This window comes from Cololabis saira, chromosome 14 (genome assembly GCF_033807715.1).
Source record: "Cololabis saira isolate AMF1-May2022 chromosome 14, fColSai1.1, whole genome shotgun sequence".
In the NCBI taxonomy this organism is placed as follows: Eukaryota; Metazoa; Chordata; class Actinopteri; order Beloniformes; family Belonidae; genus Cololabis; species Cololabis saira.
Window position 1 is genome coordinate 35,742,779 of NC_084600.1, and position 24,507 is coordinate 35,767,285.

The following is a 24,507-nucleotide window of genomic DNA, read 5'->3' on the forward strand; positions in this document are numbered from 1 at the left end:
AACATGCCACGGTGGGCCAGAAATTATAAAAAATAAACAACGCTGTTTTACCTGCAGTTACCTGCAGTTACTTTTTTCCATGAATCTTACGAATGAATAATATAATATATTACAAATAATAGCACTGACCAAAACACCTGCAGAAATACTGCAGGAATGACATAGCAGCAGTTAAATGCAGCCTTCTGTAAGCTTTAAATATCCACTGGGCTTACATCAACTACATCAAAACACAAAAATAAAAACCTTTTTCTGAACTTATCAATATGTCCCTGTCCTTCACAGGATAAGTAAAATGGATCACAGCAAAAACTCAAAATCTTAATCTTAATCATTGTGCTGGAAAAAAAAATGACCATGGTAAATATAAATTTAATAGAATATATGAAATAAAACCAAAATATATCAAACTGGCCACAACTCCCAGGGTCTCTGAAAATTAAAAGATGGCTTGAACTACGTATTACACTTTACTTGTAGTGTAGTGACTTTTGGCATCACAGTGTGGTATGCCGGCCTCACTGTGAAGGACAAGACAGCTCTGCAGGGGGTCATAAAAGCGGCCCAGAAGATCGTCGGCCGCCCCCTGCCCTCCCTAAATGACATTGCAGACTCTCAGGGGCTGAAAAGGGCTAGAAGGATTTTGCAGGACCCATCTCATCCCAGGCACAGTCCTATTGACCTGCTGCCCTCCGGCAGGAGGTACAGAGTCCTGAAGCAGCGGACGAACAGACTCAAAAATACCTACTATCCCTGGGCCATTAGATTGCTAAATAATACACAACAAAACATAACATAACAGAACAGGTGTATTTTTCTGAATGATGTGGGAGTGATGTCTAGGTCACAGTCTGTTGCACTTTACCAGACATTGTTTGTATTGCTTTTATGTTTTTAGAGAGCTCTTTCAGCGACAGGCTCCTTCACCCTAGGTGTGTGAAGGAGCGCTACAGAAGGTCCTTCCTCCCTGCAGCTGTGATACTACACAACCAGCACTGCTCCCAGTAGACCACATACAACCTGACAATAAATGTGCATAAAGGGAAATAATGTGCAATATCTTTCATTCACTGCAACGTGCAATTATGTAAATATCCATCTGTAAATATCCGTCTGTTATTTTTTTATATACTAGTATTTCTTATTATTTATTTTTCTTCTTCTTCTTCTTCTTCTTATTATTATTATTGTATATACCAGTTTACTGTTTATAGTGTGTTATTATTACTGTGTTATCAGCATTTCTATTGATGCCTCTTGTTTGCACTATCCCCTTTGCTGCTGTAAACTGCAAATTTCCCCTCTGTGGGACTATTAAAGGATTATCTTATCTTATCTTATCTTATCTTATCTTTTATACTGTGCTTTTCATATTTATTTATTCCTCTTATTTTTGCTTCCTTTGCACTTTGGTGGGAACATCCCAACCAATCTCGTTGTAACCTGAGCACAATGACAATAAAGTCTATTCTATTTCTATTAAAAAAAAAGGGCCCCTCAGACAGAATCTTGCCTTGGGCCCCTGAAGACAGATTATTTTAATCAGGCAGTAAACTAAACACCTATTGTAAAGCTGTACGGGGCAGAAGCGGCCAGGCAGTGATCAGATCTGGTTAGTGCAGGATCGACGGCCAACATGTTTGGGTTAATGGTTAGTCTGAACACCTGTGCGTTTCTGCGGGGCAGCACGAGACCTGCGCTGTCCACAATCCGCTCCTCTAACATGGTGAGTGCTGCGGCCACAGTCACTGCCTGTACATGGACATGTGTAAGCAACTGTGAGGCATGTTCTAGTCGGTGATTGTAACAGAGAGCGCTGTAAAAGAGAGTAAACTGGCCAAAAACAGTTTCTGTTTTTGTACTCTACCTTCGCGCTAGGTCCAGAGTTGTTCTACAAAGCGGAACCTTTCAGGCGGTGTTTCTGCACGGACGTATTTGGCGCGGACATAGGTTATTATCTATGGATTTCGTGTTTATAAATTTTAATCACTTTAGATCATTTAACAGATCTCGATGTTCTGATTTTTATTAGTTATAATGATCTCAGAACATACAAAAGATTAGAAAATACAGAGAAAAGAGTGAACCAACTGCAACGAGCCCTTGTCAAATGAGAAAATCGTTCACTGAAGGAAATGACTCCAAATGTTGGCGTTCAAACTTGATTTTAAGTTGATTTTAAAAGTCAAAATTTTTAAGTCTTGGCTTGTATCAAATTGAACATGTGTTTTATTTTCTTGCCTGTGAGTTTACAAGTAAGATGTCACATTCAGGTTACAACATTGAAAGCAAATCTGACATTTTATTAAGTATGTCAATATCAGTCAGTATTAATAGTAGTAAGTAGTGATAATAAGTCTGGCAATGAGACAAAAAAAAATGAATATCACTGCAGTTACAATGTAAATGGAAAAAAGATTAGCTTTTCCTTGTTTAAGGAAACACAGGATTTTTTTCAATTAATATTGTCTGCCACATGACAACTGTTACTGGAAACATCCATCCATCCATCCATCCATCCATCCATCTTTCGGGCTGTTTTTGGACTGTGGGAAGAAGGGAGACATGCAACATCCACACAAAAAGGCCCCCATCGTGACAAAAGTGGCCAATGTGCTTATAATGTATTAAACTGATGGCAAAAGACTTGATGTTCATTTTCTCTGAATGTAAATTTTCCAGTCGTCAGATTCCCACTGGCTCTCGGCTACAGAACGGGATCAGCTGGTATCAGAGCTTAGGGCCACAGGGTGGCTTGAGGTGGAGGATCGGGATGCCATCTTCAAGGAGCTTCACTTTAAAAACTTTAACCAGGTGGGTGTGTTTTGTGTTTTTATTTAGACTTGTTTATAACTGCTGCTGGACTGCTGAGTTTTCAGGATTTCTCTTATTTATTTCTTCTCCACGCTACTCTCCATGTGTTTTGCTTGAGTTGGTTGTAAGCAGGTCAACAAAAGTCATTTCAAAGGACTTCAGGCAGAAGACAAGTCCAGCAGATTCCAAAGACTACCCAATTCAGTCCAGTTATATCGTTTAATCCGGTTCATTGTAATTCAGTTTGTCCAACTCATTCCTAGAATCCAGATTCAAACTTCATATGATGCCAAGCAGTACTGGAGTTGAGGGGGGGATGAGGGGGGATGGCATCCCCCCTGTAAAAAAAAACTGTCGAAATCATCTCCCCTGTAAAACTGCCATCCCCCCTTTCCATCCTTTATGTCATTTCATCAATGAATGTGGTTTTACTGCTATTTCAACATTTAGTCATCACCAGAAAAATAACTTATTTGACAATTTTCACCGGTTTCAAGTAAATTTTCACAAAAATAAAATCCACGTTTCCACTGGCAGATTTTTCTACTTATTTCAAGTGAAAATCTACTTGAAACAGGTGGAAATTGTTGTTTTTTCCAGTGATGAGTCTTGTTTTAAATGTAATGATTTTTTACTAAAATGAGACATTTTAACTAGAAATAAGACAAATATTCTTGTTAAGATTTTGAGTTTTTGCAGTGATCCATTTTACTTATCCTGTGAAGGACAGAATCATATTGATAAATACAAAAACCGGAAAGGGAAAAGAGTGAGGATGGACCCCAGTGCATCATGGGAGGTCTCCCAGTAGTCTAAAGGTTTGTTTTAGGGCACTGTGAGCCAGCCCTGACTATGAGCGTTTTCTAAAAGGAAAGGTTTAAGCCTAATGTTAAAGGTAGTGTGGGGGTCGGTATAGAGTCTGATAACCGAAGCTCTGCCTCCAAATCAAAGATGTAGTTGTGTATTTTTTTCACCCTCACCTATCAGGGACTTGGTTTTGGCTTTGTGTGGTTTTATATTACAAAAGCCAAAGTTTTCTTTGTAGAGCAACATGCAGATTTCTTTCTGTTTTGGTGATTTCACTATATTATGATGAATATATGTCCCATAGATGTTGTATTTCTCATCCAGCACCAGTCTTCATGAGAAACAGTACAGTGGTGGTAAATGTGAATAAACATTTTTGCACTTGGCAAAGAAGAGCTGGTGAGTGTGTCCTACATACTGAGCGTGATATCCAAGAAAACATGAAGAAAGAGAATCAAAACACCCACATTTTTTTAAAAATAAGCCTATTTCACCAAATTGCTGCAAGTTTGAGTGTTTAACCCTTTACAACCTACTGTCACGACAGGTCAGGACAAGAAAAATCTTCTTAAGTGTCATTTTTTTCTTAAGTTCAGTCTTAAGAAGAAAAAAGAGAAGTCATATTCTCCAAAAAAGTTCTTAAGTATTTTCTTAACTTTCTTCTTAAGAAAAAACTTAAGAAAAAATGGTATTCTTGAAATAAAAGTTCTCACATTTGTTCTTGACTTTTTTCTTAACTTTAAGACAACCTTGACCTGTCTTAAAATTTCTTTTGTGAAAGGTAAGACTCTAATATCACCTTTTTCAACACATTTTAGACAAGTTTAGACTAGTAGGTCATAGTTTGAGGATATACTTTGTAATTAATTACACAAAGAGCCTGTTAACTGTTTGTTAGCATGTTAGTTACCGTGGTAGTTAATTATTATTAATAGTATTATTTTTCGCACATTAATCTCATCCACCATAACCTTGAAAAGTTCCTGCATCTCTTTTTCTCCTTCTCCATGTTTAGTGAGTGACTGACGGTTAAGACGCAAACCTGTATAACTGTTGTTTGTTGGCGCGTGCAATGCAATGACATATTTTAAGAAGTTCTTAAGTAGGAAAAATAAGAAATTCGTAAGAAATGACAGTTCTTAAGATGGTTCTTAAGAAAATATTGAGGAATTGCACTTAAGAACTTTCTTATGAACTTCTTAATTTTAGATCTTAAGACATTTCTTAAGATCGTTCTTAAGAACATATTGGTTAATCCGGCCCCAGGTCACTAGATCAGGACAGGTCTTCATCAGAGAGACAAACCTCGAAGTTCAGAATCAGGAAAGTCAAACAAATAGAGTGATCATGCAAACTTGACACAAACAAGACTTGGCAATTCTCTAAACAATTCTCAATACAGTATTATTTTCATGCACACACAAAACAAAATACCAGAGAGCATGAGAAATATGATAAAATGATTAAAACCAATATTCTGTCGTCCCCTAAACTCAATAGAGAGCGTTTAACTGTGTCCGGCAGCCGTCCTCGGCAAACTGAGCGTGCTCATTTCGGTGGTGACATGACAGGAAGCCACTGAAGTCCTTAAACTCACACGGCCATGTGTGCATGTCCCGCCGCTTAAGCTGCGGGATCCAATTGGAGGCTGCAGGAAAAGCTTGTAATTGAACCTTGAGATGAGACTGTGTTATCACAAATTCACATTCCCACAAATATGTCCTAAATTTAAATTTGTAGGCTTTTTTGTGGTTGTTTGCGTGTGTGTGTGCGTGCGTGTGTGAAAATACTTTTAAATCTGCATCTGGCTCCTTTTTATTGCAATTGGAAGCAGTGTAGCAATAATTAAACCCAGCATTAATTGACGTGTTCAGGAAGTTCATCAACAATAAGCGCCCTTAAAGAAGTGAAGACATCGTCCACTGTGTGTGCAACAGTATAATTGTGCCACGAACACAGGTTGTACAACTTCTTTTGGGCTAAAGTAAACTTTGCAACTTAAATGTAAATGTTTTGGAGTGTTACGTTGGCCCAGAACTGGTAAGCGGCGTGCTACTTTAGCTCAGCTAAGTTTTGGGCAGGGTAAACTGCAACGTCTCAAGGCCACTTAGCGGACTTCCTCTAATCCTGTTGTTAGTTGTTTTAGCTGCTAAAACAGTCTGTTTTTACACTCTAACATGTTTGAAGTTGGCGGACGAGCGCTGACCGCCCCCCTCCCCATCTGTGCCTCCCAGCTCCTAAACCTCTCCTCTTACCCCCAAACGTCAGGCTGCATTACCTAGAGACACACCAGGCGGCCAGTTGGCAGCAATTGGGTTTTTGATCAGAATGATTTCTTTCACAAACAATCAAATTGGCCCAAATGTCTCATCTGGTTTGGAAACCACTAACAACCCCATCATTCCTGCTGATATATGTGCTTTCTTTCTTCTTTTTCGATCTTGCGTCTTGCCACCCTCCTTTCCGTATCTCGGCCTTTTACTCTTTGTCTGTCTCACATTCCCATTCTGTGCCCCATTTTATTGGGAAATGAGCTCATGTTGTTCCGATTTTGTATGTTGGCAGGTCTCACTGTCTGTCTCCCTTGTCCTTCTTTTTCACTCTTTTATTCCCTTCTCAGACCCCCTCCTCCCCCTCCTAATTCTCTGATGTATTTTCACAAACTCTAGCTCCTTTTTCATGAATGTTCTTAGAGGGCTTTTACCGGAGGAGAGCTGAGATGAAGAGCGACGTCCTGGCAGATTTCCATTTGCCACTTATCTCCCGAGCGATGAGCTTGACTTGAAGAAATCAGATCCCCAAAAGATTAGAATGAGAATAACAAATTGTCTTGGTGTAGAAACTTCTCGGGCCTCTAGGGGGCGGTAGAGCTGCGCGTAAACTCACTGAGGCGCCCTGAACCGAAGCTGAGCTGCAGAGGAACTTGAAAGGAACATTGCAGCTGCACTTGCTTTTTTCTGGTTTATTTTTCTTTGATTACAGCAAGTGGAAAGTGGTATGATGTCGTCGTAACCGGCTCGGTAATTTATCTGCGGCTAGAGGATACACTATATGTCAAGCCCCGAGTCTTTAATGAGGTTTGAGAGGTGAAATCCTCCTTTCTGGAGTCGTTCTGGTCAGCGTGAATGCCTACAATCCCATGTGGAAACGTCTGCGCGCAGCCATTGTCTTTAATACTGTAAATTCTGGTTTGAGTTGTGCGTATTTGTAAGTTGCAGTCGCTGATATTGTTTACGCACAAAAGCTTTATGATGTGCATGTTTACAGATGACCATCTGCTCCGCATTTCGGCGGATGGAATGGAAACAGTGATGCGACACAAGTGAACGGGGCAACCCAGGCAGGCGGCCTGCGGAGGTGCAGGGAGCTGAGCAGGGGCTGAAGCCTGAATTATGGTTCTGCGTCAAACCAACGCAGAGCACACGCCGTCACCGTGACGCCGTCGTGAACCCTTCGGACTTCTCCGTCACTCCATTTTGCCGCGGTGCAGTACCCCCCGTGACCGCAAATTCGCGATATTTTCCTGAATGGTTTATCCGACTTTTTCCGGTCACAGTGAATCAAAGAGATAAGGACAACTATTGTGCAAAAAAAACAAACCAAAAAAAATCACACATACACGAAGAAAAGGGCGCTGAAAGTTCACGACTGCTTCAAACCGGAAACCGGAAATGCGTTGCTTCCAAGCGAACCAATCACAGCCCTCTCGTCTGCGTGTGGTCTGCGTCGCCTCGACGCGTAGTTACAATTTTCGGGAGGTGCACGTCAGTGACGGCGTGTGGTCTGCATCGACGCGTACCACACGCCGTAGGCACGGCGTCGTTTTGACGCAGAACCATAACTCAAGCTTGAGCAGGGAGCTGAGCTGAGCGGGGAGCTGAGCGGGGAGCTGAGCTGAGCGGGGAGCTGAGCTGAGCGGGGAGCTGAGCTGAGCGGGGAGCTGAGCTGAGCGGGGAGCTGAGCGGCGAGCTGAGCTGAGCGGGGAGCTGTGCAGCCTCAGCTGGGGACTTCTGCTGGCTGAGGCTGACATCGATGGGATCCGCGCTGTGCCACAAATATTCAGCCGTGCACGGATGAGAGGGGAAAAAAAGAAAAGAAAAACTTTTCAAATGCGGGATTTCAGGATGGGGAAGAAAAAAGAAAAGTGGTTATTTCCAGCTCGCAAGTAAACAGTCTTTTTTTCTTAAGAGAAGAAGGCCAACTTTTGATTTAATTTAGCTTTTAAATAAAGCTTAATTAGTTTGTAAAGCAAATTTCATACACGGATAATAAAGACACAGCAAGACACATTTAACACGTGAAATGAGAAGAATAACCACACACGCACGCACATGGATCTACTACGAACACAAACAAGAACCAGTAAACCATTACACTTAGAATACAGTAAAGGTCTTTTTAAATGCATTTATTCATTTTCTTTTGTAAAATGTTCAAATCAGTCTGTTAATCTGTTAATTGTTGCGCAGTTTTTAAAAAGGCTTATTTTTTAAGTTAATTGAACAAATAAAAACAGTTTATGGATGTCTTGCATGATCTCTTAATTGTTCGTAACTTTATTGGATAGTTCAAAACAAACTGCCATGCCAATCACTGTAAACATTACAATCTAGTATTTTACATTTCCTTTCAAGTATGTAGTCAGAAATGACATTTACAGGAGAGGATGGTTAGGAATTAATGAAAATCTCAGTTTAATAGCATTATTTCTGCATTAAGCCATAAATTATATACATCTTTGCACTTGTCGGCATCAACCACTCTGACGGGTTTTGTTGCTTATTGGCTCGTCAAATCCACATAAAGCAACATCAAACCTCCAAAATCTGCTCGTAAACTTTATGCTCTGATTTTGAGATGCAGTCATACGTGCGTTGATGTCGTCTTGGGGTCATGTTGGATACTTATTAAAAATAAATATAGATGGAAACTTTTTTTCCCCACATTTGTGCTAAAAATAGTATCATAGGAAAAAAGTAAAAAAAACAAAACAACAAGAGCTCAGTGCTGCAGTTAAACCACAGACAACAAGCACGATACCATCAGTGAAAGCCTGTGGAGAGGCGCTGCGCTCAGACAGCTTCTCCTGCTTCTCCCGCTCCGTTCTTGGAGGCGGATAACCGTCCTCCCCCTTTTTATATTCAGCTGCGGCCTCCGTTTCCTCCAAATCTCCTTCAAGCCTCTGCCTCTCGTTAAGGGCCTCAGTCTGCTTGTGTTGAATAAGTTGTCCTACAACTAAAACTGAGCCCCTGGGTAAACCAAACTCAGAGCCCCCCCCCCCCAGCTTTTCCCTCTCTCACAAACACACACACACACACACACACACACACACACACACACACACACACACACACACACACCGCTTGAACCGTCGGCTCGATGACTTACTTACAGAGATGCAAAAGACAACGACATTAGCTGTAATAAGAGTGGTGAAAATGCAGGAAGAGTAAAAATAACAGAGGGAGGAAAGAGATCAGGGAAGATTCAGGGCCCTCCGTGTCACCTCTAACTGAACGCTTTTATCAAAATGGAAAGTTTTAAGATGATGTTTGCATCCCAAACACTAACTGATACAAGAGGCGCGCCTGTCAAGTCAACACTTTGCATCTTATTCTACTTTTTATACATGTAAACTCGATCTGCGGCTGCTCTGAAATGGACTGACTTCACTTCTTTTAGGCATGGTCTTCTTTATCATTCTAGGGTTTGTGGATATGCCAGTTAAAGTTCACCGAATCACAGAGACCACTCTTTGCTTCTCCTTGTTAAATATCTACTGTATATTTCCATCAGTACTACTTGTATTTATATGCCTTTACTTGATTGAAGCGCCAGTGTAACCTTTGGCATTTCAAGTCTGGGATGAAAATTAAAATCTTAAAAGCAAAGCATCATCTTTGATATCATTTTATTTATCATCCTACCTAAGTAGGACCTATGTTTTTTTTTGTTAGTGATAATCAATTGTAATACCTGCATACTTCCTCAATTTTTTTTTCTGTTGGAAAAAATATGATTTAGCTAATTTGAGTAAAGTAAGCTCAGTGTGTAGTTATTTTTGTATGTTGAGTATCTCTGACTCTTCTAAAGTGAGTTTAAGTCAGAGTTGGAGGAAAAACAAATGCTCATGTGGGCAGGTGGCGGTGGGGTGGATGAATGTTTTCATTGTTCAGAACTGAACTGGGTAAAAAGGCGTTCAAGTTTTCTGCCCCCTCAACTTGGAATGATGCACAGAAGGACTTGAAATTGGTTGAGCTTGTATCCTTGGGTAAATTCAAATCCGTTTTAAAAGACAGAGAAATTAGCTCTCTCGGTTGTTGCGACTGCCCCGTTGTGTAAATTTACCATTGTTTTACTATTGTTTCCCCGGAATGTGTGACTGACTGTCTGTGTTCGTATGTATGTATTGTTGTATTGTTTTTATGCTGCCATTTTGGCCAGGTCACTCTTGAAAAAGAGGTTTTAATCTCAATGAGTTTTTTACCTGGTTAAATAAAGGATATGAACCAGAAACATTTAATTCCTTGCAAAACTGTCCTCTACCCACCCCAAAGCTACACCCTGGTACGTATGTTTGTATACATACCAACCCTGCACAAGCTCTCTGACCGTATATCCTCTCCCCAGATACGAAGGCCAGTTAATTGGCCCAGAGGTGTCCAGTTCCCATTCCCGTCTCCAAAATGGAACTCTCCCTGGGAACCCGGAGTACAATGCGTCCATCTCATTTTGTGAAAAGGCTGGAGGGAAGCTGCAAGGTGTGGCACCCAGGTTGGAGGTGGTTAGGTAATCTAGCGATCAGACCATGGGTAAGCTAAGATATCCATGACGTCTGCTGTCTTTTGACAAGCCCGATGTCTTTTTAAGCCCTCGCTGGTAACCCAGCATTTAATGAGGGGTTTGGCCTTAACTCCTTGCTTGAGCATTACGTGACACTTGTTACTTAAATTAGAGCTGACGTGCGTGAAGAGCTGTTACACTCTTTCGGCTATCAAAGTGAGGCTCTTTTCCTTGTGTTTCTCGGCTGTAAGGACGTTAACTTGAGAAGATTATTACTGATGTTCCACATGCCCAGCGGAGTCCTGTCTACGACATGAAAGGGCTTTGGCACTGGCAGCTTCGCTTCATAATTATTCAATATTTTTGCTTTAAATTGCACATCAACGTAACCAGCCAGCTGGAATCTTATGTAGGGCTGTTTGGAAAAGAGGAGAAATCAGAAATAAGAGGTGTGGTTATCATCATCATCATCATCACCACAACCACCACCATTCAAATCATAGTGTTCTCACTTTGTGCTTCACAGGAGTGAAGGTTTTCCAGGATGCTTACACAAATGCGGTGTTAGCCTCCTGGGTAATCAGAGGGTACGGGTTCGTCTTCTTCACGTGTGTGTTGACAAAGTCTTGCGTGTATGATCGGGAGGCTCGCATGCATGCATGCTCTTGTACATGCGGACGGCGTGAACGTGTCTGTCAGAGCAGAGGCTAGCAGGAGTAGGCGCAATCTGCATGCACTTAGTCCTGGCAAGGTAGAGCAGGCGTTTATAAGCCCTTGGGCTGCATGGCGGTGGAAAGCCGATCTGTAAATAACAGACACGTGTTTGAAACTGAGTCCTGTATTTCAGCCCACAGCCGCAAAGAGAGCAAGAACACCACTCCGCTCCGACGTCAAATAGTCTCATGTATGACAATCATGCTATAATAGCGCTAAAACGACTCCTCAAAAGTGGGCATGGGGTGGGGGGCGGGGGGGCAATGGCAGGGCTCTGCTCTTGGGTGTTTCTGATTATTTGAGATGGGGGGGCCTGTATAATGTCACGTCAAATTATCTGAGTCTGACAGCTACAGCTTGTTGGGCCAGTTGGAGACAGAGGCTGGCTGGCTGGAAGGACGGATAGTCGACTGGCTGGCTGACCCGCCGGCTCGGAGAAGTGTGGCCTGCACAATGCAAATGGGGTAAACAAAGCACTCTGAGAGGAAAAGCCCTTGACCTCTTGTTGACATGTTGGCTACGAGTGCACGGGTGGTTTTATTTTCTTTTTGGCCCAAGTGGAGGGTGTTGATGTGGCCCGCGGGTGACGAGCACCGCACAGCTGCTTCACGGGTTGTGTGTCCTGCTCCAGGGTTACCGCTGCCAGGGCTGCACGGCAGGAGTTAACCGTCTTTGTGTTGCAGGGGTTCTGCTCCTGTTGGACATTGTTGGACACAGTAGTGAAGATAACTAGGCCTGTGTTGAAAAAATCGATTTCCCAATTCTAAATCGATTCTCATATTAATTCCTAAAAATCGATTCATATGTCTAAAGATCAAATTTTTTTTTTTTTTTGGGGGGGGGGGGGTTGTTTTTTTTTCTTTTAATTGTTTATGTTTTTTTTTTTCATCATTACATTACAACTTTTGGTTATTTTTTTGTTTATCCCCAAAAAAGGAATGTTTTGTTGGACACGAGAATAACTGGTGCCATGTTTTTGCCTTTAAATATGTTTAAAGGTGTGAAAACATTAAAGTGTTAGGTTGTAATTGCATAAATTGTCTATATTTCATTACTTTATATACTGTCTTGGGGTTACATTTGCAAAAAATGCTAAAAACCAAATGCTTAAAAATTAAAAACCAAAATAGACCGAAAATGGAACAAAAAAAACGGAATGTGCTAAAAATAAAAGCGATTTCATCCGTCTCTGTTTCCTCCCTGGATCTGTTTGGTAATTCTGACCCACACGATGTTTCTGAAAGCAGTTCTATCAGCATTCTGGGAGCTGATTGGTCCTTACAGCATCATTAGCTGACAATACTTGCTGTTTAATCTCAATATAATACTAGTAGTAATATTTTGCATAACTACAGTCATATAATTCATGCAACAGCTCAAAAAACAGTTTTAATAACACTAACCCAAATCAATATTGGAATCTAATCGGATCAAATCTTGATAATCGATTCTGAATCTTAAGAATCGTAATCGAATCGATTCTTGACATTTGAATCGATCCCCAGCTCTAAAGATAACTACTCTGTTTGTGTTGCTTATGTTTCAGTTTTACTTCTCTGTGGTTCATTAAGACATTTTTTTTAAAAAAAGAAGAAAATAGAATGGATACAAGTGTGACATTACTTATGAGGAAAGCAGCCTGTGTATTATACAACACTCTTTATTGAAAGTCATTTTAATTTTTGGTTGAGTTGGGTAATTCAACAGATTTGAAATAAAAACACAAAGGGCGCTTGTTTTTATACTAATACAGCATTTGTTCCTGATTATCTGCAAACTTTGTTTTGTCATGGCATGGCTTAAGAAGAAAAAGATCTTTCTGGAGTGAAAACTGAGCTGAAGTGACCAGTTCTTGGTTCAGATTAAAAGCTGCCAGGCTTGTAAATCAATGGAAACGTATAAAGACGTGGCTGCAGATGTTTGCAGCTGCAGACCTGTTATTGATGCGACCGGTTGGCAGAGACGGCATAGAGAAGTGTTAAATGGGACTGTCCCTGCACCGAGGAGTGAAGCGTGCCTGTTAGTCACACGTGCTTATTCAGAGGAGGCGTATGAAAACTGATTATCTCTTGCTGGATTAAGTCATTCTTGAGCATGAATCAATGCAACAGTCATCTCTCGCATCTGTTTAGCCTGTTCTTGTTTATTTAATGGCAACAATCATCAAAATAAATCCCGTGATCTCTTGTGATATAATTCTTAAGCTTGTGAGAATCCTTCAGATTTCTGTGAACGGCAGCGGGCGGCTAAAAACCTCTATCCACGCAGGCTGCACGTACTTGCGTGCATGTCAACTGTGCATGACCTATGAAAACATAAATGGTAGTTATAGACTATAACTCCACATTTATGAGTAGACAGCATCCTTTGAGGAGAAGAGATCGTCTGTTATCAGCTTCGTTTTTCATTATAGAACAAGTTGGCCCACGAGGACAAACGGAGTTTGGTACATGAGGCCTGTAATCTGTAAAGTCTTCATTGATCCACGAATATAGACCCAGAAATCATGACTACACTTTTGTGTATTCAGCATATATACAACATAATGATTTATATTGAATTACTTGTACGACGACTTAGGCCCCATTTACACATAGCCGGGTATTTACAAAAACGGATATTTCCCCCTCTACGTTTTGAAAAATATCCTCGTTTACACGAACCCGGATAAATACGCTGTTAAGGTGCTATGAGCATCCAAACCTACAGGGGGCAGTGTAACGAGAAGCGTAAAGTCATACTAGCCAATCAGAATCCTGGAAAAAAAACATCAACAAATGACACGTGTGAAGCCTGAATATTATGGTTCGGCGTTAAATCGACGGCGTAGCCTACTGTACGTACGGTGCGCGTCGCCGCGTACCCTACGCCGTAGTAGGCTCTACGTTGGTGTAACGCGGAACCATAAATCAGCTTTGACTGAGCAGTTACTTCCAAGACGGAACGAGAGTCTTTCGTTTGGAGTGACAGAGAAGTGGAGTTACTTTTAAGTGTGACTTTAGAATATAAAACAGGTAAAATACAAGAAAGTATTGACGGTGGCCAAACAAATTGTAAGCACAGGTCGCACAAATGACGCTGGTGACGTTTCTGTTGCATAATGTGACGTTTTGAAGCCTAAATGTCCGTTTCCCTCCGTTTACAAGCAAACGTGAAAACTGAGTTTTTGAAAATCTCCACTTTGGCCGGAGTTTTCAGAAATGATCGTTTTTGGTGACTTTGAGCTTCGTTTTCGTGTAAACGAATGGCCAAAACCCATGAAAACACCACCGTTTTTGCTACGTGGAAACGAGTGATAAGAGTGGTCGACTGATAACGATAGTTGTATTCTCTATGCCAATTTTTAGAACTCGGGCAGCCGGTGACCAATTTACGATGCTGGTTTATTTTCCTTTTGTTTTTTTATCAGGTCTTCAGATACATTTTTCATACTTTGTTGTTATTGCCAGGTATCTTGCGACTATATTGCCAGATTTGCGGGCTCTTCCCATTCGCAGCCACTTCCACCGGTACAGAACGTACAAACGAACCCGCAGCAACAGGATGGGGGTAGACTTTATACAATGACGGCTAATGGATCCAAGAGTCAGCGTTTTTACTGCAAAGATGACAACGGCCACTTTTCAGGGTTCCTGCTCCTCTGCCTGTGTGACACGCTTCATTTTTCTGATTGCTTGTGTGTCTATGGCCAACGCAGATGCAGGTTCTTTTGTGTCCGTCAGTCCTGCCCCCGGGAAATCCAAGTCGAATCCAGAGGAAACAGACTCTTCATATTCAGAAAGTGAAAAAACACAACAGGATGGTCGGCCAGCTAAGTTTTGCTGCTGAAGCAAGTAGAACACAGTTGACACGTTTCTCTGAAAGAGCAACAGATTCATCATTTTAACATGTTGTAAATGAAGTTACCTTCAGACACTCAACAGGTGACAAGGATAAGTATCTGTCTGTGGGAGTCTATCATGGGCTAGTGTCAACTAATTAGACCAAGCGAGTGAAGGAAGACTTAATTATTTAAACATCCACAACTACGTATTCAAAGCCAGCAGTGTTGACTGTTGTTACCAGCGTCAACAGTCACAAAGAAGCTAGTAAATTTAAATCTAGTGAGATGGTTTCTGGTACAATCTTATAAAAATCCAGCTGCTGTCATGGTACATTTCAAGCTGCAACTCCAATGGCCTGAGTGTGAGGAGAGAGAACAGTGAGCCTAAACTCGCTGTAAAACGGAGGGAAGTCGATGGTTCAGGTCATAATTCTGTTAATTCATCACTGAACACCATTAACATAGTTCTGCGTTTGTGAGGCAGATATTCTCATTTCTCTGATAAGTTATTCATCCTTAATTTACATCACATAACTGATAATATTATTTTTTTTACAAAGGAGCAAAACATAAAAATGGCATTGGAGGGATGTTTATATTTAATATTGAATGATACTAAGAGAAAATACTGGAAACATAAATAAGTTGAAGAATCACTTGTGGCCGGTGTGGCAAAGAGACTGCTCGGACAATTTTCTGGACTATAAGCCGCACCTGCATATAAGCCACATCTGCTCTATTTTTTTAAAAATAACTAAAAAAAGATATACAAGCCGCATCCGCTCTATTTAAAAAAAAGAAATGCAAGCTGCAGATATTTATGTTGTTAGATTAGATATTTACTACATGTAGAGAACGATTTTGAACTGTAAATGATGTACATGTTTGTACCTAAATAAATCCTTTCCTAACAGTGTCTTTTAACACGGCAGCAACTTTACTGATTAAAACGGGACAGAACCAAGAGAAAATAACCGGTATTTATCTATCTGTTTGAAATCTGATTCTACCTACAGTACTTCTATCTGCTGAAGAAGAAGTAGCGTATTCTTCTTTGCATTTATTTTGTCTTAGTTTTGATTCTAATTCCGGTTAGAGCGCCCCGAGCGGTGGAAGAAAAATCCACAGAATAGCCGCATCTTTGTATAAGCTGCACGGTTGAAAACCTATGAAAAAAGTAGCGATTTATAGTCCAGAAAATACGGTAATCCCAATTAACACATTTATGATTCACGATTAAAGGTGTAGGTCTGAAAGGACACGTGCACCAAATCGTTTTCTCTCTGTGCTGCATGAAGTCTCCATCCTGACACTCAGGAGCTGTGTGAAGTTTGCAGTTGCACATTTTATTTTTCTATTCATTGACCATCTGCTGAGTCCCAATCAGTCATATCATCAATCAGCTTAAATATTTTGAGGAAACAAAATCCTTCACGTCTTTATCTGTAAATATTATTTTCCATGAGAGTCTTTACTGCGTATTCTTACACTAAACGTAGCCAGAAATGATTGCTTTAAAATACGGAGGGATGAATTTCCATTCGATGGTGGAGTTTAGCATGGATGGAGGGTTTTGGGCAGAGGTGTCAAGTAACGAAGTACAAATACTTTGTTACCTTACTTAAGTAGAAATTTTGGTTATCTATACTTCACTGGAGTAATTATTTTTCAGACGACTTTTTACTTTTACTCCTTACATTTTCAGGCAATTATCTGTACTTTTTACTCCTTACATTTTAAAAACAGCCTCGTTACTCTATTTCATTTCGGCCTTTAAAAAAAAACTATCCAGTTAAATTGCTCCATCCGGATAGAGTGAATTTGGTTGTGGTTGTTTCAGATGTTCTTGTCCAGTTTTGTTCTTACATCCGTTCCCTCAGATTCCTGCAACTAAACTTGGATGTACATTCCAATAAAGGTTAGGATAAATGATAACATGCCTCTGAAGTCTGACTTTTTACACCATTACAATACTTATAGACAACTAGTCATCATATCTCCTGCTCTCTGAAACACATGTTAATGCTCAATAATACACATATATGGTTCTTTAATATATTTGCATTATACTAAGATGCATTCATTTTCAATGGCTTTTGTCCTTAATGGCTTTTTTCCCCCTTACATTACTTTTACTTTTATACTTTAAGTAGTTTTGAAACCAGTACTTTTATACTTTTACTTGAGTAAAAAACTTGAGTTGATACTTCAACTTCTACAGGAGTATTTTTAAACTCTAGTATCTATACTTCTACCTGAGTAATGAATGTGAATACTTTTGACACCTCCTGGTTTTGGGAGAAAAAAACATTAAAAGTCATGTTTCGCAATGGGACAATGTTCACGAACCTTTGAGTGTTAACACGTAGCCCTTTCAGCTGTCACTCAACGTTGCCCAGCGGGAGTTGAGCCGGAGCTCGGCCCTGAGAGAGGAGACATGTTTGGACAACACCTGACATGACAGGCTGCTTAGCCATCTCCATTAGAGCCAGTGAAAACTGAGAAAAAGCAGACTGCCTCACTCTCCAAATTGGTGCCTCTGAGGTCAAGTTTCAGGAATATGTCAATTACTTAAATTGATCAGGAGAAGGTTTCCCTGATAACCAATTTGATCAAGCTGCCGATCGTGTTACACGCATAGCGCTACACGGGAACCTACCAGACCGTCTCAGAAATTGGTAACACCACACTAAAAAGGCTAAATGCAATTTCCTTTGTGAAAGTAATTCTGTTTCGTCATGTCAGGTGGCGGATGGGGCCGCAGCTCTGGCCTGTAAACAATGGCATTTCAGTTGATTTAATTAGGCAGAGAGGAAGCATTTAGGGGCTTAATTGAGATTGCAGTGGGAAATTGCTCTGAAATAGGCCTACCTGGTTTTTTTTTTCTTGTTGGTTTTTTTTTTTTCCTCTCTTCACGGCGAGCATGACTACGGATTTTACTCTTCTCATTGTGGATAATTAGAATTACCGTAATCACTCCCTGGATGGCCTGTGATGTGACATGCCAAAACCTGAAACATGAAGAGTGTGTATGTTTGTCGGTGTGTGCGCCGAGGTCCTGACGTCGGTGTGGGAGTGGACGCACATGTTCGGCGGGCTTTTTTGCACGCAAAGAGACGCCTTTTTGTCTCCGTTCCTCAGATGGCAGCATTGCTCTTTGTGCTGTGTGTGGCTGTGATTACATGTTTATTTTAAATTTTTTTGCTTCTAGGAAGGGATCCTTTAATGCGGGTATGTTTACTAAGTGCATTAGAGAGCTGCGAGGATATAGCAGTCTGGTTTTTTTTTTTAAGCGCTAACGGTTGTAAACTTTTTAAAGAATTTTAGAAGTAATACATTATATTTTTGTTGTATAGTGGCAGTTGTTATAGAAAACCATCATAGATTTGATTTTACAATCTTGATATTCCATAATTTATTAATTGTTTTTGTGCGTACTGTTTGTCTTTTCAACCATAACACATGTGTTATACATTTTTATGATTGTATTTAACAGCCTAATCTCAGACTACACACAATTATAAATGACCCTGTATACGTAATTGTATATACAGGTATATCTGCTATACTTTAAATAACTGTTATGGTACTTTGCTTGGTGGAGTCACTGAGTTTTGAAAACTTAGAGCTTTTGTAGTTGACTGGTGGGAAGTTTCCTGTTTACTTGCAGTATATACAGAATTTGCTTTAGCAAAATAAAAGATGCTAAAAAACATAAAACAATAAAACACAAGCACTACCAGTAGTCCTGCCGCTAAGCAGAAACGTACCCTGAATCTGCCTACGTGAAAAGTTGTCACATGTGTTGGGAATTCACATGCACGTTTAAATATCTGTTCCTGTTAGTGTGTGGTATTGTCTTCCATTCATTTTTGCGCAGCCTAATCCAAACTTTGACATGATCTGAGTTTCATACTTTAGCTTCAACTCGAACCAGGACCTCAGAAATACTTTCTGACTCATTACGACTAGGTTTTGATGCCCACAAGGATTACTAGTCCCAACAAGACCTGTGATGTCACCGAAACAGTCACAAAAGTGCTTACACACACACACACACACACACACACACACACACACACACACACACACACACACACACACACACACACACAATATCATGGATAGATGCATGGACTGGCAGCAGGGCCACAAAGCTACACACTCTGCACCCACTCATCCGCTTTTATGCTCCTCATCTGCGGAAAAAACTCCCAGAATCCATCAGCGCTGCTGAAACTCTCAGCTGCTTTAAATCGACGTTGAAAACTTTTTCATTTAAAGTTGCATTTCAGTAATCTCCCAAAATTCCCTGTGACTTTCATTTCTTGCATTTCATCTGTTTTAATTCTTTTTTAACCCATGTCTATTTTAAAAATATTTTGTCTGCTTTTAATCTCGTACTTTTAAAAGCGCTTCGTATTGCTTTTATTTAAATCACTTTGAATTGTCTTGTACATAAAATATGCTATAGAGAATAAACTCGCCTTGCCTTCACCCGCCTGTTTGGTCTGAACGGTCCGTTATACTATGTACGACTGCATTACAGCGTTCTATGATCAGCTTGTACAGCTAAAAAAAAAGTACAATTTTATACTGAACTTTGGGTAAAGTTTAGCGATCACATTTATTTAGTTTAAACTGCATGTGTGCTGCTTGTTTAAATGTCTCAAGTTGACAAGCAGGCAGATTTGGCAACTGATGAAAGAGTGGCCTTTTAGTGGAGAAAAAAACTGGAGGGGGATGTGAAACCCTGCATGTATATCAGGCCCTTTTAGTGTAAGCTATTCCTGTGTGATGCAGCCCTGCGATGAAGCCAACGGCTACAAGGGTGAGAATCTGCTGCCTTGTTGAAATTTCATTTTTGCTTTTAAATTGTGAAATATCATACTTATAAAATGTTGTACCCCCGCTTATAGGAAGCCTAAAGTAGACTTGAATGTAAAATATGATGGAAAATATCTTTTGTGTTTGCATTGACATTAAGAGAGAAGGAGAGAAATGCACTTCCTGAATCATTTTTAATCAAATTGTTTCTTCTCCCGCAGGCGTTTGGCTTCATGTCACGGGTGGCTCTGCAGGCAGAAAAGATGAACCACCACCCGGAGTGGTTTAATGTTTATAACAAGGTAACAGCTTTCTAAAAATCACAACTCAAATCACAGTTTTTCCAATGATATCTGAGGAGTCATTTACAGAAATGAATTTGTTTGGACTCAATCACAGAAATTACAACTCGTGCCATTAGGCGATCTTCTCCGAACTCGCCGTTTGAGTAAATGCCGTATTTACAGTCCTATGGTTGGTTTATTAAAACTGCCCCCACACTGGGATCAATCAACTATGGATAAAGGGATGTTTTTCATGTCAAACGCTCATGGCTGGTTAAGCAGAGCTCTCCACTCAAATGGCAAATGACTGGAAAACATGCATTTGAATTTTTGCATTTGCAAAAACTAATTTGTTTGAAAGTTAAAAAGCCCTTGATTCAGGAAAATTAGAAAACTTTTTAAGTACTTTTTAAGAATTCTAGGGAGGACTATTTTTTTACCCCAAAGGCAAAGATATTTTGGCTTAAAATAAGATAATTTTGACGAGGTTTATGGAAGATTAGACTTATTTCAAGAGGGGTTGTTTTTGCAGTGTAGATCGAGAAGAAGAAGCAGCAGAAAGAAAAAAAAAAGCAACCGTTTCACAGTGTAGTCCCAAGTAAAACCTTTTGCAGAGACCTCTGCCTTGCCTGCACAACACCAGCACTGGAACACACTCTCTTTGACTCTGCGAGAGTAGAGAGTGGTTGATATGACAAAGCAAGTCCGTGAAAATCTCTCAGCATTAAGCTGCAGCCACTGAGTTACTGTGTGGTGGACCAGGGCGCTCTGAGAGGAATGCTGCTCATAATCCACTCTTTATTAAAGTGGCTGTAGAACAGAGCTGCAGGTCTCTGAGCCCCCACAGGACTTTCCACCAGACACACAAATCCCACACTCACTAAAGTCCAGCCATGACAAAATATTAGCACCGGCTCAAAATATTGAGCGGCAGCTAATATACAATGTTGTTCTGCTTTGTTTTCTTGGATGTCGACGATTTAAAAAAGTGAGTTAACAAGAAAGGAGAAAAAAAGAATCCTGATCATAACAACTTTGGAGGCTTTAACCTCGCCCTCTCAGCCAAACTTCGGTTGAACATAGGAGGGCGGAGCGAAACGAGACAATGAAAGAAACCTGATACGGGGCCAAATGGCAGGACAATATCTGCCTGTGCATTAGCGGCTCAAAGAAATAGAATTTTGTGAAATATGATTGAGTTTGTGGTTTTAGGGGAAGTCGTGTTTCGACTGTGTTAGCCAGGCGCAGTGTGTGTGGGCAAGTCCTCAAGTCCGGACATCACAGACATGTCACAAGGAGACCAAAACCAAACGCGAACACGCTGGCTCAATCTGCTAAACCGCACGACAACTGAAGGAGCTGCATTGTTGCTCACTGGAGTTAGCTCGTCAGTCGAGAGTACAGATACCCCCGCCAAAGTACAGGGAAATACAGCTGCTGGAAAGGGAACCTTCTGATTAACATTCTTATTAGTTCAGGAACACAAAAGCAGGGAGGGTGGGACATGTCATAGAAAACTTTGTCGAAAGCCTTAGTTTTGATAATCGAATTTACAAATATATAAGAAGCCGAACTCAGTACAGACTAGGAATGGGTGATATTTTACATATACCGTCAAAAAAATTCCCCACGGTAAGAATTTGTCATATCGCGGTAAAAACGATAAATTCCCGTTGATGAAGGAAGGAAGGAAGGAAGGAAGGAAATGAGCCAGAAAGAAAGAAAGAAAGAAAGAAAGAAAGAAAGAAAGAAAGAAAGAAAGAAAGAAAGAAAGAAAGAAAGAAAGAAAGAAAGAAAGAAAGAAAGAAAGAAAGAAAGAAAGAAAGAAAGATTGGTTTTTATTAATTAAATTGAATTGGTGTAGTTAAGTAGCATTTAGTATCTTTTAGAGCAGTGTTTTGGGGGCTCCAAAGACTGAATGTGGTGATAGATTTATAGTTACAAAGGTGGAGTTGAATTGCTATTTTTCTTATCGTCATTTTTAACATTATTGGGATAAATGCCAGAAATTATCGTGATACATTTTTTAGTCCATACTGCCCATCCCTAGTACAGACAGTAACTTAACTAGTTGTACGTTAATGAAACAAAAATAATAATTGTCCTTGCTTTGTAACTGAATATGTACATGTGTGTGTGTCTTCACAGATCCAGATTACCTTGTCTACTCATGACTGCGGGGGACTGTCCAAACGGGACATCAAAATGGCCAAGTTTATTGATAAAATGACCCTTTCCATGTAACGTTTTGTTCTCAACCTGAAAGCTTAACGCCGCTTGTTTCCTTCTAATTTAGATTTTCAGATTAAAGCGCTCCCTGCACACGAGTCGTTCCACATGACCACAACCTGCATCTGTTTTTGTCTCAGAAAAATAAGTAATGAGTTTTGGCATTTTTATTTTGACGGCCTGTTTTCTGAAAGACATCCGTAGGTTTTGTTAGTGGCTGTTTCCATTGTTATTGATTTGTTTTTGATTGTTTTTGTTTTATTTTAAATGAGCTAATAAACATTGTAGAGAAATTGAAAGAGACGATTATACCAATGTTTTTTTCCACAGCTAGTATCAAAATGGTTTGTAAGTGCTCTCCTGCACTCTGTCCAGTCCTTTCCAATGAAGTGGAGGATACTTTTTCCTTGTCAGTGCTCTCCTGAGCCACATGTTCTAGTTTTGGCTCTGACTGGAGCTAAATAGGGAAGGAGGTCAAAGTCGGTAGGAAAGGGATTTGTTTGATTTACAATTTGGTAAGGGATGAGTCATACACAGTTGTTCTTGGGTTTTTTTCTGACTAGATTCCTTCACATAAAAGATCAGTAAATACAAAGGAGTGTGAGATGTTAATTATGAAATCAGATGGACTATGATATAAACAGCCTTTATCTCTGTCTTTTAAACACGCAGACAGGTAACTCTTGACGGCCTTCTTCCCTAAAACCCTTACTATGCCTTTAAGTGTGTTATGAACACCCCTACTTGGCTGATTACATCACAAAGGGAGGTGAAAAGCTCCTACATTCACATTCTCCATTACAAACCTCCTTTTGCATTAACAAGCTCCATCAGATGTTTCCTGTAGCTGCTCAAGAGACTTGCACAAGGATGACAGGAATGTTGGGCCATCTCTCCCGACAAGTCTTTCAGTTCCTCAGAATCTATGGCATGTCTTGATAGAACGGGCCTCTGCAGGTCAGACCTCAACATCTCCTTTGAGTTATGGTGAGGACTGACATGGCCTTTCTAAAAGATGAATTTTGTCTCTCTTTTTTTTCCCCACAAACGCTTCTATTGTTGATTTACTTCTGTTCCTCGGGTCATCCAAGCTCTCCTAAGTCTCAGGTCATACTGCCCTAACCCTAACACGCAAATGTAAAATTTCTTGATAGAATTTTGAAACGATCTCTCCATCAATCATAGCAAGACGTCAAGGCTATCACTCAAACAGTCGCCCCGGTCTACGATGCAGCATGTCATGACTTTTATACAACTTTTTCATCAAATTACGGTGTAAACATTGTCTTTTTTTGTATAAGACCGAAACAACTTTTATGGGTGGGTGGTGTTATACAGATTTTTTTTTTTCTTAATTCTTGGTGTCATTTTACGACGGAGTATTAGGGCCAAACTAAGACAAAAAAAAAAAGGAAATTACGAGAATAAAGTCATAAAATTACGAGAATAAAGTCGTAATATTACGACTTTATTCTCGCAACAATATGACTTTATTCTCCTAATATTACGACTATATTCACGCAACATTAGGCTATGACTTTATTCTCGTAATATTACTTTATTCTCGTAATATTACGACTTTATTCTCGTAACATTAGGTTTTGACTTTATTCTCGTAATATTACGACTTTATTCTTGTAATATTACTTTATTCTCGTAATATTACGACTTTATTCTCGTAAAATTAGGTTTTGACTTTATTCTCGTAATTTTATGACTTTATTCTCGTAATATTACGACTTTATTCTCGTAATATTACGACTTTATTCTCGTAATATTACGATTTTATTCTCGTAATATTATGACTTTATTCTCGTAATATTACGACTTTATTCTCGCAACATTAGGTTTTGACTTTATTCTCGTAATTTTATGACTTTATTCTCGTAATATTACGACTTTGTTCTCGTAATATTACGACTTTGTTCTCGTAATATTACGACTTTATTCTCGTAATATTACGACTTTATTCTCGTAATATTACGACTTTATTCTCGTAATATTACGACTTTATTCTCGTAATATTACGACTTTATTCTCGCAACATTAGGTTTTGACTTTATTCTCGTAATTTTATGACTTTATTCTCGTAATTTCTATTTTTTTTTTGTCTTAGTTTGGCCCTAATACTCCGTCGTATCATTTATGTCTTTCTTAAAACGCATATCTGCCAACATGGCAGATTTTCCTTTGATAATTCACCTGAAAAGTAAATAAAACTGAAAT

General features: G+C 39.9%; 1 protein-coding gene across 1 annotated transcript; it reads left to right on the forward strand.

The window, feature by feature from the left end:
• Nucleotides 1-1,567: 1,567 nt before the first annotated feature.
• Nucleotides 1,568-23,804, forward strand: LOC133459283 (pterin-4-alpha-carbinolamine dehydratase 2-like). The gene is made up of 4 exons (XM_061739159.1): nt 1,568-1,726; nt 2,683-2,814; nt 19,990-20,070; nt 22,201-23,804. Exons 1-4 carry the CDS (start codon nt 1,637-1,639, stop codon nt 22,294-22,296), a joined length of 399 nt encoding a protein of 132 aa, XP_061595143.1. The 5' UTR covers nt 1,568-1,636; the 3' UTR covers nt 22,297-23,804.
• The last annotated feature ends 703 nt before the right edge of the window (nt 23,805-24,507 follow it).